Source organism: Alternaria arbusti (assembly GCF_024043155.1).
Source record: "Alternaria arbusti strain BMP 1465 chromosome Unknown scaffold_12, whole genome shotgun sequence".
In the NCBI taxonomy this organism is placed as follows: domain Eukaryota; kingdom Fungi; phylum Ascomycota; class Dothideomycetes; order Pleosporales; family Pleosporaceae; genus Alternaria; species Alternaria arbusti.
Window position 1 is genome coordinate 637,386 of NW_026249952.1, and position 16,721 is coordinate 654,106.

General features: G+C 54.0%; 5 protein-coding genes across 5 annotated transcripts; 3 read left to right on the forward strand and 2 right to left on the reverse strand.

Moving 5' to 3' along the window:
- Positions 1 to 44: 44 nt before the first annotated feature.
- J4E86_008176 (uncharacterized protein) lies at positions 45 to 1,753 on the forward strand (the record flags this gene model as incomplete). The annotated part of the gene is made up of 3 exons (XM_051448690.1): positions 45 to 270; positions 1,329 to 1,361; positions 1,410 to 1,753. 3 exons carry the CDS (start codon positions 45 to 47, stop codon positions 1,751 to 1,753), a joined length of 603 nt encoding a protein of 200 aa, XP_051300286.1.
- A 612-nt stretch (positions 1,754 to 2,365) lies between these two features.
- On the forward strand, positions 2,366 to 3,598 carry J4E86_008177 (uncharacterized protein; the record flags this gene model as incomplete). Its single annotated transcript, XM_051448691.1, has 2 exons — positions 2,366 to 3,242; positions 3,330 to 3,598. 2 exons carry the CDS (start codon positions 2,366 to 2,368, stop codon positions 3,596 to 3,598), a joined length of 1,146 nt encoding a protein of 381 aa, XP_051300287.1.
- A 303-nt stretch (positions 3,599 to 3,901) lies between these two features.
- J4E86_008178 (uncharacterized protein) lies at positions 3,902 to 8,079 on the reverse strand (the record flags this gene model as incomplete). Its single annotated transcript, XM_051448692.1, has 3 exons — positions 3,902 to 7,405; positions 7,450 to 7,607; positions 7,659 to 8,079. The coding sequence occupies 3 exons, from the start codon at positions 8,077 to 8,079 to the stop codon at positions 3,902 to 3,904; spliced, it is 4,083 nt and encodes a 1,360-aa protein (XP_051300288.1).
- A 1,575-nt stretch (positions 8,080 to 9,654) lies between these two features.
- Positions 9,655 to 11,004, forward strand: J4E86_008179 (uncharacterized protein; the record flags this gene model as incomplete). Its single annotated transcript, XM_051448693.1, has 1 exon — positions 9,655 to 11,004. One exon carries the CDS (start codon positions 9,655 to 9,657, stop codon positions 11,002 to 11,004), a length of 1,350 nt encoding a protein of 449 aa, XP_051300289.1.
- A 1,004-nt stretch (positions 11,005 to 12,008) lies between these two features.
- On the reverse strand, positions 12,009 to 16,636 carry J4E86_008180 (uncharacterized protein; the record flags this gene model as incomplete). The annotated part of the gene is made up of 2 exons (XM_051448694.1): positions 12,009 to 15,782; positions 15,833 to 16,636. 2 exons carry the CDS (start codon positions 16,634 to 16,636, stop codon positions 12,009 to 12,011), a joined length of 4,578 nt encoding a protein of 1,525 aa, XP_051300290.1.
- Between the last annotated feature and the right edge of the window lie 85 nt (positions 16,637 to 16,721).

Consider the following 16,721-nt stretch of genomic DNA (forward strand, 5'->3'; position numbering starts at 1 on the left):
TATCCGGCGGATGTCCTCTCGGTAACACGAGCTGCTTCCGCCGCATGGACTATTACCAATGCCCAACAGAAGACCTTCTCATAGAAGCACAGCGCCGCGGTTTCCCAAGACTTTGGAGCTCTCGGGACCAGCTCATCGAGGTCTTCATACAAGATGACGAGGCAAAAGGATCGGATGCGACGACCATTTCTACCACGGACTACGGCGCTTTCATACCGCGGACTGTCAGTCTGGAACACACAGCGGCATTGGACAAACCCGATTTAGCTAGTCAATTGATCAGCGAGAGCGCGTCTACCAAATGTGTAGTGCAAGAGGATGGCAGAGCTGACTATTCTCAGAGATTATTTACTGGACGTTGAACACTTTCTTTCCCGCAATACAGCTCTTCTTCGAGTCGGGTTCGTCGTGTACTATCGACTGCGGGAGGTTCCCGGATGCAGTCGTTGGGCTGGATCCTGCGCTCCGGTTCAGACTGACGGATTGTGCACACGAAGAAGAAGGTCGCGTGGTTAACAGCATACTGCCTCGACGTTTTGTACATTCTGGTACCGGTCTCGTCATACAAGAAGCAATAATCGCCCATCGCACGAGTATTGCAGTCAGGAATTTTTCGGATCCACAGAGAACCCAGCTATGGCGACCAGGCATTGTCGTCCAGCCCAAGATTACAAAAGAGCTACACACAGTCGTTGGGCTCAGGCTGAGGGGAATGGACAAAACAGCGTACATATGGGCGAAGACTGCGGTGCCTACCGGAGGAAGGGTGTGGGGAAACGTGAGGTCATCTGGCCTGCGAGACGATGTGCCTGTCCCCATACTTCCTTCTGTAGAGGAGGAGCCCGGCGCTCAAACAGTCGTGGTTATTAAGGACAGCCTGATCGAGCGCAATCGCATGGGCAATAGGGAGATGGGGACCTTCGAGGCCATTACACCAGAAGATTCTTCGTAATTGTACCGGAGTTATACGTTACGACACAGCTGGCGGTGGACGCGACGATGTCGAATTAAGTGTCTGGTAGTAGATTAGCTTGGCAAGTAGCCATCTATCTTCAAGGTCCCTTCCAACGCATGTGAGGATACCCACTCGGGAAGATCCGGCCAAACTCCAGTAATGTGTGTCTGGAGCTGGCTCGTGGTCGAAAGATAGCAGCATGCTGACAAAAGTCGACATTATATATCCTAAGCCCGATCGGACTGGGATTGCGAGTAATCTCGGGCGAGTGTGCAAAACAGCAGGACCGAAGCGGATGTAAGGATCTTGAAGTGGGGTACTGAGTCGATCCCAGGCGCGGGCGCAGCTATAAAGACACTAATTCCCACGTCAGTGCTGTTCAGCACCGCGCATCGCATCTACAACAGTCAGTACATCTTGCAAATTCCTGTTGGTTTTTACTCACAGCGTACAGAACTCTCCGATACCATCCACCTATACATCATCATGTCTGGCGCCACCGCTATCGTCCTCTACCCTCGCAAGGAGGGCTCCACCTTTGACAAGGAGTACTACCTCAAGACACACATGCCGCTCGCCATGAAGAATTGGAAAGACCACGGTCTCAAGTCCTACGCCGTCAGTGAGCTCAACGCCGATGGTCCATACGCCATCAGCACCGTCATGGAGTTTGACAGCCTTGAGAGTGTCGGAAAGGCCTTGCAGAGTGAGGGCACCAAGGAGGTCATGGAGGACGTAAAGAACTTCAGCAGCGAGACACCGATCCTCGTTCACGGCAATGTCGTCGGACGGAGTTAGGCTTGGAACCAAATAGAAACAAGGTTGGCCGAGGATCGTGAGCGATGGATACTATGACGAGGCTCATGCAGGGTGTGGTATGGAGACGGAGGTAGGATGGGGTTAGCGGCGTGAAAGCTGCATGGAGGGGTAGCTGTCTCGCTTGGGATGCCCCGCACTTTGTCCTTCCGAGGTATCCTGCATCAATCCAAGGTGACATACTCCATTTTGCAAACATCATCACGCATTCCAATCAATCGGACAATTAAAACATTAGACTCGTAGTGTAAACTCTAGTGAACGTTTACCTGTGTTTAAGAATAACTGTCGTCATGGTATAGTCTTGGATGCGCAGACCTGTACATCCAAACAGCCTCTGACCTCGTGTTATTGGCTGTGATAGCACGGCCAGAGTGTGCAGAGCTGAGCGCTTCAGCTTCGACGTCATGGGCTCAGCGACACAGCCTCTATCGCTCTACCAGGTATTACGAAACTTCAGACAGCCATTTATGTAACATGTCTGCAGCTGCCTCGTCGTCTCTTTCGTATACGAGAGCACGCTCACATCACAGATGCACGTCGTGTACCACGAAACGCTCATCGGCTTTACCCAGCGCATGCGAACCACGGACGATGGGCGACCTCTATGCGTCATGCCCCCTCGATCGGACGCGCAGAGAGATCAGACTGCTCACCCTCGAGCCCAACAATGACGAAGACATCACGAGATGCAGCCTCCAGACCTACAGCCCAGAAAACTGTCCATCGTATACTGCTCTGTCTTACACCTGGGGTGCCGATGTAATGCACACCAATATCGAGATCAATGGCGTCAGTGTCCCGATTCGCGAGAATCTATGGGACTTCGTACATCAGCAACTACTCCATGGAAATTACGGACCCTTCTGGATTGACGCAATCTGTATACAGCAGTCGGAGGTCGACGAGCGTAATCACCAAGTTCGATTGATGAGTTCCATATATTCAGAAGCTGGCAGAGTTTTGATCTGGCTCGGTAAAGAGGGCGATGATAGCGACATTGCCATGCAGATTTTGGAGGACGGAGACCTGATCGACTGGACTAAACAGCTGAATTTGGATACCGACGAGAGTGACGAGATTGACGAGAGTGACGAGAGTGACGAGATTGACGACAGTGACGAGGACCGTAACTGGCCTCGTCCAACCCGGAGTGTATCTAGGTTCAAGAGGTTCTTAACCTCAACAGAGGATCGCAGCATCACAGCACTATGTAACAGAAGATATTGGTCCCGAATGTGGATCATACAGGAAGTCATGCTTGCGGACTACCTGGAGATACATTGTGGCTCAAAGATTGTCTCGTTATCTAGTCTTGTGCTATCGCTCGAGGACCTCGCAAGTGCGGTCAGACATTTGGAACTTGTGGACCCTTCTTTTTCTCACGATAAGACTTACATGTCTCACCTTGACGAAATCCTCGCCAGTCCTGCTATGGACATCGCTATGATACGGGGTCAATCCACACCACGTGTGTCAGTCACTTTCTCGGATTTGTTGGAAGCATATGGCGACCATGAGTGTGGGGACATTCGAGATAAAGTCTACGCTCTTGTAGGGGTCGCAGAATATGGCCAGTCTATCGAAATCGACTATCGCAAGTCAGCAAAAGACGTTCTTATCGACCTCCTGTACCACGAGGGCAATCGGATTAAACACAGAAAAACTATTTTCAAGCATCAAAGATGGAAGGGCGATGAGCTGTTCAAATTTGCGCAGCTATTGAGCAGAGTTTTGGACGTGCCTCTTTCTGAGACCGAGATACAGTTCCACGTTAGCCAGAGCGAGAGCGTAGTGATGTTTCGGGACTGGGAAGAATGTGATTAATAGATGGCGTGTTTTGAGATCTTCAACGCGGAAGGAAAGTCGACATATAGACAACAAGACTACAAGTGATCAAGCGACAGACCACACTTTCAATCATCATAACTCCATTAACATCTCCATGCTATACTGAGCGAGCCTGCAATCCAATCCGAAGCTCCCACTCTCAATGCTTAGTATTATGTACGAGAAGATGCAGACGTGAAATATATACAGTGAACATCGGCATCTCGTCTCATGCTCTTCAATCCAATTGTAATCGATCCCGAATGACCTCAACACTCTCTAAAAGAATAGCCCATCTATCTAACGGCGGTACTGGCCCTGATGCTGCTGCTGCGCGTACTTTGCTGCCTGTTGCGCCTGGTCGAAGCTTGCGCCGTAAGCCTGCGTGGGTGGAGCCTGCTGCTGTTGCTGCGCCATGTTGCCGTAGCCTTGCGGTGACGGCTGTGGGAAATACTGGCTCTGCGGTGTCTGCGCTGGTGAGACCCAACCTCCAGGGACGTTCATTTGTGGGGTTGGCGCCTGCTGGGGGAAGTACTGCTGCTGCTGTTGCTGATACATGGGGTGCATTTGGCTCGGTGTGGAGTACGCCATTCCGACGATGCCTGATGGTGTACCAGGCCCGGTAGGCATGCCCATAACACTCGGAGTACCCATCATGCTTGGCGCTCCCATTACACTCGGAGCACCCATGCCGGTTGGCGTGCCCATACCCATAACACTAGGAGTACCCATCATGCTCGGCGCATAGTTGCTCTGAGCCATCGCATATTGTTGCTGCATCTGCTGTTGCATCATCATCTGCTGGCGTTGCTGGACCTCCATCATTTGGCGCTGTTGGGTCTGCAAGGTGCGTCGGTCGATCTCAGCTTGCATAGTCGGTGTAAAGCTCTGGCGATTGGCCTTGTGAGCCGCCTTCTCCTTCTCGCGATAATCGATATAACCTGTAAGACCTGTCGGAGGCTCCTTTTGCACTTTCTTGGTGTTCTGCGAAAGGTCCAGAAGAGGAGTGTTTGTCATGCGAGCCACCTGTTCCTGCTCGCGTGCAGACAAAGTAGTAGGTTGTTGATTAAGCAGTGTCTCAGCACCGCGGCTTAGAGGGCGGCTGGGTGGACGAGCAGGACCTGGAGAACCCTGAGGCGACCGCTGAATATGACTCCAATCTCCAGAGTGCGTACGAGTCCAATCTCCGGAATGCGTGCGACCGAAAGGAGGTGGGGTGTGTGATTTGCTCCTGCCATGTCCATACATTATAGGCTGCTGCTGATGCGCCGCACGATGCATCACCCAGTCTTCAGGATCCAGCCTTGTCCTGTCCGGCTGCTGTGGTGAGGCTGCAGCCGGTTGCCATGCGACTTGTCGTGAATCCGAGATCTGCGGAGAGTTCGAACCACTGCGCGCATGCATGGGTTGGTTAGGTGACCCTGCACCGGAGATATAAGACAGTCGGTGCTGTTCATTCGGGGTAGTCGCAAGGTTCTCCTTGGACCGCGAGGCGCTGTTATCGTGCAGCATCTGTGTCATGGTTCCACTGGTGCCCGGACGCTTGCCGTCAAAGTCCAGCGCGTACGTCGGGCCGAAGTCAATACTGGGAACAGCTGCAGGCGCCTGTGCTGGGTCCAGAACAGACTTGTAGCCATGTGGATCTTCATCTGAGGGAAGCTTTACGTTTGGATCTCCAATCATGGTCAGAACACCGCTTCTTGGTCGATCGGTGCGTCGTTCAGGCAATCTTCGTGGAAGAGGCGCAGGTTCCTCTTCAGCGATGCTGGCATAGTCTGGCGTAGAAGTCGATATGACATCATCGTCGTAGAAACTACTTGATCCGCTTGGCTGACGATTCAGAGTGGGCTGTGTGATGTTGAAAGCGTCGAGAGCTTCAGGGTCGATTACGTCCTCTCGTAAACTGTCGAGTCTTGAGCTAGTGGTCGAAAGGGTGTCATCCTCTTGCGAGGCTAGGGGAGACCGACCTGGTACTGGTTTACGGGGTATGCCACCGCTTTCGGGGTGCGGACGATAAGGGAGCTCGTGACTGGGGGGCTGTGGCGGCAACTCACTATGTTCTGGGACCGATGGAGCTGTCGGCTGGTAGCCTGTGGGAGAGTCGACGAACTCGGAATGCTCGACGTATGGTGATGCGGGAATGGTAGACAGGCGGTTCCCAGAGTTTTGGTTCGTTGGAGGCGGCCTTGAGTTGACACCAAGATACATCGATTGGCCCTGATCACCGTACGCATTGTAGTCACCACTGCGTCTGCTCTGTATGGTGTCCTGATTTCTCCAAGCCCCGACTGCGCCAGCGGCAGCTACGCCCCCTGGGAAGGACCCATGTGAAGCGTCAGCCATTTGCTGAAGCGTAGCAGAGTCGACTGCAGGGTTTGGCTTAGCCATGGGCATGTTTGGACGAATGGGTGGCTTTTGATTGGCAGCGTGCTCCTGGGTCGGAGGAAGGTCGACATAACCTTGCGGTGGAGCTGACAGATCTGCAGGCGGCGGTGGAAGGTTCTGTGGCTCCTTGATGGGGCTCTCGTCGTAATCTGACGCAGACGAATCATAAGGCTGGACCGCCCCGTTCGACGAACCGTTGAGTATACGATGCTGGGGAGGCGTCGGCGGTCGCTCGTCTTCGTATGGCGTCTCATCTCGCGTGAATCTAGATGGAGTGTTTTCGTTGCGTCCGTTGACTTGCTCTGACACAGATCGCTGATGGCGTGGAGTACCGAATGGGTTTGCAGCGGGAGCTGTTCCAACACGGCGCGGCGCTTGCACTTCGAAGTCTGGGAACTTGCGTGTAGGAGATGACGCGCGTGTGGACGGGCTCGAGCGAATGGAGCCTTGGTCTTCAAATCGCAGGTTACGAGGTGTGAAGCCTGCCCGGCTGACGGTATTCCTACGGCTGGCGCGACTGTAGATGGATTCTGCGTCCTGGTTCGCAGTCACCATCCGTGTGGATGTGAGGTCCTTCAATTGCTTCCTCCAGTGGCGCTCTGACCACTTGTCGCTGCCCTCGGTGTTGATCAAGCCCACCACGTCCCACATCTCCAAGTATCCGTAGCGCCTGTCGGAGGGCATAGCGAACATCAGACCGCGGGTGTCTAGAACGTCTGCAATCAACTTCTTTGGGCGTCCGTATAGTGAGAATGTGTCGAACACGGGGAAAAGGTACTGGAGCATAATCTCGAATCCTGAGATAGCGGGACGCGACTCCGGCATAACAAAGACGAATCCTTCTGTTGTGCTCTCTGGCGTCGAGTGGATTGTAATCTTGCCCTCGATCTTCACCAATGTGGACTGGTCGATGAGCGGCTTCGACTGCGGGTAGATGGCGTAGCATGAGTAGGCGTCCTTGACCGTGGCGATGGCCTTGGTTTTCTTGGTGACCTTCTTGGTATCGTAGAACTTAATGTCGCCTTTGAGTATCGGTGGTCGCTCGTAAGCGTTGCCCTTCTTCTGCAGCTTCTGCATCTTGAGGTATTCCTTCTCATCTGGCGGAGAGACGACACACCAGCAGCGGCGCCACGGAGTGCCCGCGCCAAACCGAACGCGCACCCAGTCCTCGTACTTTGCGCACTGTCGGTCCAATATCATGCGGATGTTGTTCAGCGTCTTGCCCTTGCCAGCAATCAACGCACCCGTGTACGCTTCCGACAGGGTCGTGTGTTCGAACATGGCGAGGCGGATACCGGCGGTCCATTGCGTAAGCGCGTGGTAGGAATCGAAGTGGAAGAGGTATTTGTTGCTCGCAGCCGTGGACACGCTGAGGATATTGTCGAGCTTCTTTCCGTCTTTGAGGGTCATGGAGGGGATCTGCGGGGTTAGTGAGGTCATAGTGACGGCGTGAGCGGACATACCATGTGGATCGCAGCATCCGTCAGGTTGATGAACGTGGGCAACACCTCGGCGTCACCCCCAGCCTGGTCTAACGCGCTCGCATCCCAGAGGGAGAGGATGGTGCCCACGAGCTGGACGAAGTACTCCTGCCACCTCCGATCTGGCGCGGGACGGCCACCTGCATTGCCGTTAGTATCACAGACAGGCATGGCCTACAGGGCTGACGTACGGGTGTCGGTGTCGTGGAACTTGAGGAAGTAGCCCTCCTGGTACAGCTTGTTCGAGTGGCTGTTCAGGAAGGTGAAGATGCGCTGCAGCTCGGGCAGCGTGTCCTGGCTTACTTCCATGACGGGCGGCTGGTATGTCTGGATCATGGACATGGGACGGACCGAGGCTCGCGAGTCGCTGCGCTCGCGTTGGGTCGCGCGGGAGGGAGGGCGCTCGCTGTTATACGAGTCGAGAGCGGTGGCCGACTGTGCAAAGTTGGCTGAGCTGACGGGTTGCTTCGTCGAGGGTGAAGGCGGAGCGGGGGACGCGGGGCCCGGAGACGGTCCGGCGGACGGAGGGTTCTTTTGCAAGGTATTCTGGTTGGAACCACCCCATTGTGACATAAACGACAGAACTGTGAAGGGGCGAACCGGGCGCAACATTAGTGAATGTTCTTGCAACGACGGGCACTGCCGACAAGGGAGCGAGGGACGCGGTTTTGTAGCCGGCGCATTATTTACCTCTCTTTGGACGACCCATGGCAGCAACGAGTGGCGGTATTAGTACAAGTGGAAGGTCTCTCCTCTATGCGGTGCACAATGCAGGTGCTCTACGGGCGCGTTGTCGGTACGGAACCAGGCGTGCAAGCCACGGGTACACCGGCTCGCGGAATGTTACGGCGCAGCGACTAGAGCTTCTTCGGGAACGAGCGACGAGAGCACAGGATTAGAGATGTGTGTAGAGGCGGAGGAGGACAGCAATCATGGAAACTACAAGGAGCGAAAGAGCGGTAGGCGTAGTACGTATATCTGAGGTCCGTGGTGGACTTAGACTTGTGGAGGAATTTCTGGGCACGCGGCAGGGATTAGCGTGCCTATGACGCGAACCTGCGAAAGGGTTCTGGTCTTTGGAGATCGTCGCGCGCTGGACGATCCATCTACCGGCTGACAGATTCGTATTCCATTGCGACTTCTTCCATATCCGCGCAGACGACAGCGGGCTCCTTCATCGACATCAACGCATGGCCGCGTGTTCCATATCCACAATCCTCCCGGAGACCTCAATGGCCACTGCACGCTTATTCATTGGCTCTTGGTCGTATTCCCAGCGCGTCTAAAGGCCCCGTACTAGACTAAATTGGCGGCCGCCCACCTGTCTTCGGTCACTCGGCACGGACTTCTCCTGTTCTGGGTAACGATGATGCTGTGGCAGTGCATCTTGGCCGTTTCTGCCAAATCCATGTGTTGGCAATAGCGGCCGGAACGCGGCCCACGGAATCTGGGGTACCCAGCTGTTCTTCCCTGAACAGAGGTTTGTCAGATGCGCTGACCGGGCATACAGATCTTACCTGCATGCCATCCTAGCCGAGCACTCCGAGTAACCGGCGCGTCGCGTCGTATGTTGTACCACAATGCCATGTCAGACAACGGTGCCAAAGGTTGATGTTGGCATGCATCATCGATTGAGTGACGAACGTGATCGCCCATCGTGGCGTTGTGTAAATCAAGGCTGAGACTGTCTACTTTGGTATTATTCAATAATTCGTTTTGAGCCGGCAGTCCGCATGGCAGATGAGGGGAAGCTGCCGGAATGGCTCGCGGATATTCGTCAAGACAGTCCTTGTGTTCATGACTACCGTCTCGCCTTGCCAATGCGCTTGGCGAGGATGTCGTGACGGAGACGATGGAGGTTCACGTGATGTGATACTTTGGGTCTAGCGTTCTCACGGCGCGGTAGCGTGATGGCAGCTGACAACGCGGGCGCGACTGATCGCTTGCTCCACTCGGTGCCAGACGCGTCGAGCTGTAGCATGTCAACTTCAGTTTGATACTGCATTTCGGATAACAACCCAACTCGCCGACTTCTCCATCGTTCCGCTCCCACCGCACAGTACCCTCGCTTAATATCCCGCGTCACAGTCAGACAGTCAGTGCTGCCCGCACCGAGCACCCACCAGCACATCACAGTCACCACTCCCTCAACGCCAGACCTCCACTCTCCCACCTCCACCTTCCACAATGGCACGTAAACGCAAAGTCGCAGATGAAAAGCCCTCGTCCACTGGGTCAACGCCTCAACCCAATTCTACAATGGCACGTAAGCGCAAAGTCGCAGACGAGAAGCCCACGTCCAATGGCTCAACGCCTCAACCCAACGGTGCGAAGAAACGAAAGATTGACTGGTCGACGGTAGACAAAGATCTCAGCTTCAAGATTACAGCCGTCACTGTCAGGAAACACAAGAAGCCAAGCAAATCAGCAAAATCAAAGCAGGGCGCTGTAAATGGCGGGCACGTCAGCGAGTTTGACGCGCCTTTGGACGCGGAAACCACGCAGCCAAATCCATATCCCGAGACGCAACTACCTGAGCTACACGTCAAGATAAAGCCTGCGCTGTACTGGGAGGCTATGCGGCGCTATCGGAGGTTCACTGTGAACGGCGAGGAGTTCGAAGTAGGTCAGATGATCTTTGTGAAGAAGAGCGAAGAAGACAAGATCGCAGAAGGTCCCGGCTCGATTGAGCATTGGATCGCCAAAGTTCTCGAAGTTCGCGGCGGAGATCCCGAGCATGTCTTTCTCAGAGTGTACTGGGCATACCGGCCTGAGGACATACCAGGTGGACGACAAGCGCATCATGGCGACAGCGAGCTGATAGTCAGCAATCACATGGATATCATCGACGCTTTGTCGGTGGATTCGTCCGCAGACGTGGTGTATTGGGACGACGACCCGGAAACCCTTGACCTCAAGACAGATCAGCTGTTTTTCCGCCAGAGCTACGACATTACAAAGCGCGCCAACAGCCAATTGAGCAAAATGAAAACGTACTGCATCGACAAGAAGCCTTGCAATCCGGACGAGCTTCTTCTACAATGCCCACAATGTTCAGAGTGGCTTCATGCGGACTGTCTCAAGAAGCGAGCGCTCCAAGACGCAGCACCGCAATTGAAGAAGCGGGGCCGGCCTAGCCAAGTTCAAGCCTCCACCACCTTGGATGCAAGAATCAAGGCGCAAGACAACAAGGCCCGCCTGACAATATTAGAGAGGCGCGGCGGGAAACCCAAACGCAAGTGGGACGTGGACATACTATGTCTTGTATGTGGCGGGATGGTAGAGGAAGCCAGCGAGAAAGCATACAAGGAAGTGCCTGAAACTGCAGGTTCTCAATTCGGCTCCGATATTTCTGAAGACGACAAACACGACATCATACCAACGGCATCTATGGTTGCCAAACCGCCTGTTCAGGACGACGATGCAGACTCCGTCATGGGCGATGCAGAGTCCGATCAAGACGTCGAAGCCAAAGACCCACCAGGAAGCGATGCTGAGATCAAGGGTGAGACCGTCGAAACACCCTCCTCCGACTAGCCCACTAAATTCCCATCCTAGTGCCAAGAAAGAGAGGCCGTCCTCCCGGATCCAAGAACAAAAGGAAGCGCACTCCTTGGGCTCCAACTAAAAAATCTACGCTGCCACATGCCAAATATCGCAAGACGGAAGCCGGGAGAGAGGGTGTTTTCCCGCATGCTGCATATGATATGGATACAATTACGGTCGTGGAGAAGACTGCGAAGACGGTGTCCGGATCTGCGAAGAAAGCGACAGCAATAAAAGTACTTGAATCTACACACGACGCGACAGCGAGCGCCCAGCCTTCTTCATCACAATCTGTGCCTTCCTCACCACAAGTGGGATCCAAACCAACACCATTGAGTCCCGAACCTGCGGAAGAAGTCCTCCCAACCATTGCACACAAAACACCAGCTCCAGCACCCATTAGCGAACCAGTCTTCCAATCCGGCGTACGATCCGTGAAGAAACTCTTCTGGCGAGGATCCTAATATCACAGCGAGATCGTTTCATTACCAAGTATAGATTTCAGACGGGGTGTAATGGTAGATACCCTTTCATTCGGCGTACACATCACTGCAGGATACTCTGGTATTTCGCTCTCTAGCGAGCGTTTCCTCACTATCAATACCCAGCATTAATTCACTCTTCCACCCACATTAGGACGAAGTCATACACTTGTAAATTATGCATTCTCACTCTAGGCGGTCTAACAATACAAAGCCCGATGAAGGCATGTATACTCGTTAAAATCAGCAAAGGGGGTATCCACCTGAATGTCCCATTCCCACCACCCATGTGAAAATACACTACAAATAACGCCATCGCTGAATGCTGTTTGATCCTGTATGCATGCATGCAGCGGCCTTAACCCTCCTTTTCCTTAAACCATATCTCGCTGTGGGGGAAAGAGATGCCCGTCCGTTAAACACCTTAGAAATGCATGTTGTGTTATCCTCGATACCTCGTCATGGCCATCGCTGTCGACCTTGTCTCTTGCTGAAAACCTTTCCGTCTCTATCTCATCGTTTCTTCTCGCCTGGCAAGTTGGCCTTTCCTACCTTCATCTTTAGTAGCAGTCTTGGCCCACTGCTGCCACCCCTCTCCACGCTAACGAGACCGCTCTTAGCAGTGCCGTTGCCGTTTGACATACTACTTGGCTCGAAGCTCTGTCGCTTAGATGGCCTATCGTCGTCCCCGTTTCCAGTAACCATCTTACGTTTCTTGTTCTCTCCAGCGAGAAAGCCTGCCAGCCTTTTGGGTGCAATTCGCAGTTTGACGATCTTGCTTCTCTTTTGCTTGATTACAGGCCTGGCCACGGATGCGGGGTTGGTCGCAGCAGGTCGTGACGGAGCAGGGGCTGCGCTTGGCCGAGGTGAAGGAGCGGCACTAGGACGCGGTGATGGAGCTGCGCTGGAGGGCCTTGATGGCACAGTAGAGCCGGAAGCGGTCTTGGTCCTGATCTTAAGCTTGGGCGCCGGCAGAGGAACCGGTGATGCGATAGCAGGCGGTGTAGCCATAGGCTTTGGTACCTTGATGACCGCTGGTGTTGGCTTCGCTTGGGCAGGCGCAGGAGCTGGAGTAGGGACCTTGGGTGGCGGAACCGGAGTCTTGGTAACTGGAGCAGGAGCAGCGGTGGGAGTTTGAACCGGAGCTGGTGCTGGAGTCGCTGGCTTGGGGGTCGCTGCTGGGGTGGCTATCTTCTTTGACGGCTGCATCAGCGGCACTTCTGGAGTCGACGAACGCGAATCCGTTGCGGCTGGAGCGGCAGGGGGCGGGGGCGGTGGTGCTGGTACTGGCGCTTGCACTGGCGCTGGAGATGCAGGTTTGGACACTGGTGCAGGGGATGGTGAACGATAGACAGTGGGTGAGAACACTATAGAGTGGCTTCTCTGTAAGGCCTGCGTAGAGTCCGCAGTTGCCGGTGTAGATGCAGTAGACTGCTTCTTCGGTCCTCCGATCTTGAGCGACAACTTCGGCAGTGCTGCTTTCGGAGCCGGAGCAGCTATATCTCTTGTGGGTTGTGGTGTAGGTAGTGCGGCAGGTGGAACAGGCGCCTTTTCCTTCTTGTCGTCCTCATCCTCTTTCTTCTCCTCCTTTAGAGGCGTCCTCGATCTCCATCTAAACTTGTTGGTCTTTTTGAAGACCACTGATGCCTTTCCAATATGCTCCACCTTCCAATAGCGTGGCATAGACAGTTTGATACGCAGCTTGTTGGACTTTTGGTTATCGAAGATCATGTCGCAGATGTCCAAAAGCTCAGACATGTCGTTCGTAGACAGTACTTTCGACTTCAGGGCTTCTTCCAGGACCATACGCAGGGTTTGGTTGCCTTGCATGTCGCTCTTCAACCCTCTCAGAGCCCCATTAAGGTTCTGCCGGGCGAGAGCTGATGCACGCTCAGCATTACTGGCTTCGTTCTCGATCATAAGTGTGCCTGCTGAAGTGTCCGCAGCCTTCTCCGGCGCCCAGACGTCTCCAGTAGCGATTTGTCCAATCGCAATGCCAAAGATGCGTAGCAGCTGCTTTCTGAAGTACGGCGAAGGATCGGACCGAATCTCATGCATGAGGAATCTCAAGACTGTATCCTTCCGGATCATGCCGAGCCGAATCAAGCACTCCCAAGCTTTTAAGCGTACGTTGTCTGCATTTCCCAGCTGGGCGTACTGGAGAAACTCGGTCGGCTTGAACGGGGTGACCCGGCTCATGACCAACTTCAGCGCACAGTCAAGGGCGGTAGTTGTGTAAACGTTCTGGTAGGTAGGGATCCATTCGTCAAGTCTCTGGTGTCGCGTAAGCTCTCCGATGGCTTTGCTTGTGAAATCCTGCTCTTGAGCCCATTCTTCGTGACTAAGGTCGGCACTGGCTGTAGTTTTTGTGAGTGTCTCCGCAAGACAGCGCATCAGAGTAGAAATATAATGGTCGTCGCTGTAATCGTTTCCGCGGTTGTCGTTGTACCGAACAAGATCGAGCAAGAAGCGCTTCGCTTCTAGTGGTGATCTGCCATCTTCGCCCTTGATCTTTGCAATGGCTTTGGGGATAGCGCATTGTATCAGATACATGCTACGATCGGAGAAGTCATTGGAGCGAGTCATGGGTGAGTTGGGTAAGCAGAAAAGCTCGCGGAAAGCCTTCTGCAGATGGAACAGGCCAACCCACTCTGTTCGCTTCAGTGCACTCTGAGCCAAAACATTAGCGGCCATGGTCCGTATGCCGTGGAAGTATCGGTTGTCCATCAGCGTCTTGACCAAGAAAGTAGAGATCAGCTTATGACCTTCCTTGTTGGCGAGAAACTGTATTGACTCGGCTTGTGCAACGACATCCTTGTCTTGCTGCAGCTGCGAGACGTACATGTATGACGGCATGTCCTCGATGTTGGTCCGACATATCCATTCAAAGTCTGCATCGACTCGAATCCACTCGTAAGCCTCCCCCTCTTGCTTAGCCTCGTCTTCCGGTGGCCAATCGTCTAGTCGCCATTCATCGTGTTCCTGGGGAGATGTGAAGAGGTCTCCCAACATGTAGAAGGTGACATCCTCTTGAGTCTCGCCCGAAGCATCAAGGCCCGCGGCAGCAGCCATGCGCTCCTTGTTCAATCGATTCCTCTTGAGTCGTTTGTATTTGGTGTTGTACGGAATTTCTACTTTGACGTTGTTCGAATTGATATCGACGATGTGTTCGTAGGGTGTTCCGTCAGCTTCGTGAATGCGAATAGTCATCGGGCCAACAAAGGTGGGGTATCCTGTCGCTGACCGCAAGTCGCGAGACTTCTCTTTCGCTTCGCGCATGAAGTCATCCGCGGCGAGACCGCTGTCGATGTTCGTAATGGATGAGTCAGCCTGTAGCTGCTTGATAGTAAGTTGTACCACTTGCTTCTTCTTGTTGAACGAAGGTACGCAGTGAAAAGTAGGACATCCAGCTCCTACGATCCATTGCTGGAAGAACGATTCCAGCTTCTGATGTCCAACCTTCTCACAGATATCGAGGAAATCATCTGTAGCGATGGCGCCGTTGGCGTACTTGCCCTGACGAGCATTGAAAAGCATTCGGTACAGACACCTGTCGACACCATTCTTCCCGCTCTGTTTCACCAGACGGTTGTGTAGGATAGACAGTACCATGAGCGATTTCAGCTCCATGAACTCGACCTCTCCAGGATCCAGTTGTAAGACGTATCCGAGCTGCTGTAATGACGGGCGCTTGCGGTCCATCTGAATGACTCGGTCGACCATCACCTTTTGACGGAACCGCCAGTCGTTCCGACCGAACAGCTCTCGGAGGTAGAGCTCAGCCATGAACCACGATCCACCAACGATAATCCAGTGATCTTCTGGGTTGTGTGCAATCACATCAACGCCTATCCACTGGCTGGCTACTGCATGCACCAAGACTCTGGTTGTGTGCTCCAGTGGCTCCCATACAGTCTCCGGAAAGAGCAGGCGAGAGCTACAGATGGAGAATGAGGCTGTGTGCGCGGTGTCCCATTCTAAATCGTCTACGAATGCCAGCTTGTAGGAGTTGCCGAATGCATAACTCTGGAAGCGCTCGGTGAAGGTGTCAAGAGCTCGGGCCAGCATCATGGCGCTGTTCCTCACCTCATTTTCCTTGCCTGGCAAACAAAACGCGTGAACTTTGATGGCATTCTCTCCCAAGCGCTCGTCATCAAGTGTGTCGCGATATTCCGAGAGATCGACATGTTCAAAGGGACCGATTACGAAGCCGATATGCTGGGGGAGGACGAGGGTATCGCACGAAAAGCTGGCTGTCTTTCGCGAAGAGTCGGCGGGATCGAGAATCTTTGAAAGTCAGCTTTAAAACGCGTTAATTACGATGAATCGATACTCACATCGTCTGTCAGGGTACCGGAGCAGATAACTTGCATCTCCATGGCCTTTTCTTCCTCGGACAAGTCGACCTGATCATCGTCCGCATCCAGCATGACACTATCTGCCTTTTCCACTCCCTGTGCCTGTGCCTGCACCTGCGCATTCGATTTGCTAAGCGCATCTCCCAGAGTTCGCGGGTAACGGATGGACACATCGAACAGACAGCGCGTTTCGCCGTCGTCTATGCACGGAAAGAGACACGACGCCGCACCGGGAAAGGAAGAGTTGCGCGTGTAAGCATGTGGGTACCGGGCATCTCCATCCTCCACTCCGACAAATTGCAGCGCGTCCCGAAAGTCGTCCAATTCGTATTCGATCTCCAGCTTCATCGGCGCATAAAAGGTGCCCTGGGCGTCGTCGGTCATGCCAGCCTCCGAGGGCTTCACTTCCCGGATTTTGACCTTGTCAGGCACGATAATGACCAGCTCATCTTCTGCGCCCTGTGTGTGTCGCGCTATCCGCTCTTTCGCGTAGTGATATTGTTCAAGACCGGTACCGGGATATAGCGTCAGGCGCTGGTGGAGGTTCGAATAACTAAAGGCGGCTTTTTCTCCTTCGATCTTGATGCTCGTCGGCCTCAGCTGCCGGCAGTTCAGCGTGATATCCCGGAGATGCGCTTTGTCCGGCTGGATGTCGAGCGTGGTGAGGCCCTTGACGCGGCGCGGTGCAAAACTGAAGTCGAGCTCGAGCTGCTGCTTCAACAGGGTGAAGGAGCCGCCCGACGAGGCGTCAGCCGCTACATCGGCGAGCTCGTTGGGCGCCATGTTAGGCGACGCAGGCGATGCTGCTTCCGAGTTGGCGACGGATAGATGGCGGTCGAGGGTTGAGCGGTGTTGGCTCAGCTTCTTT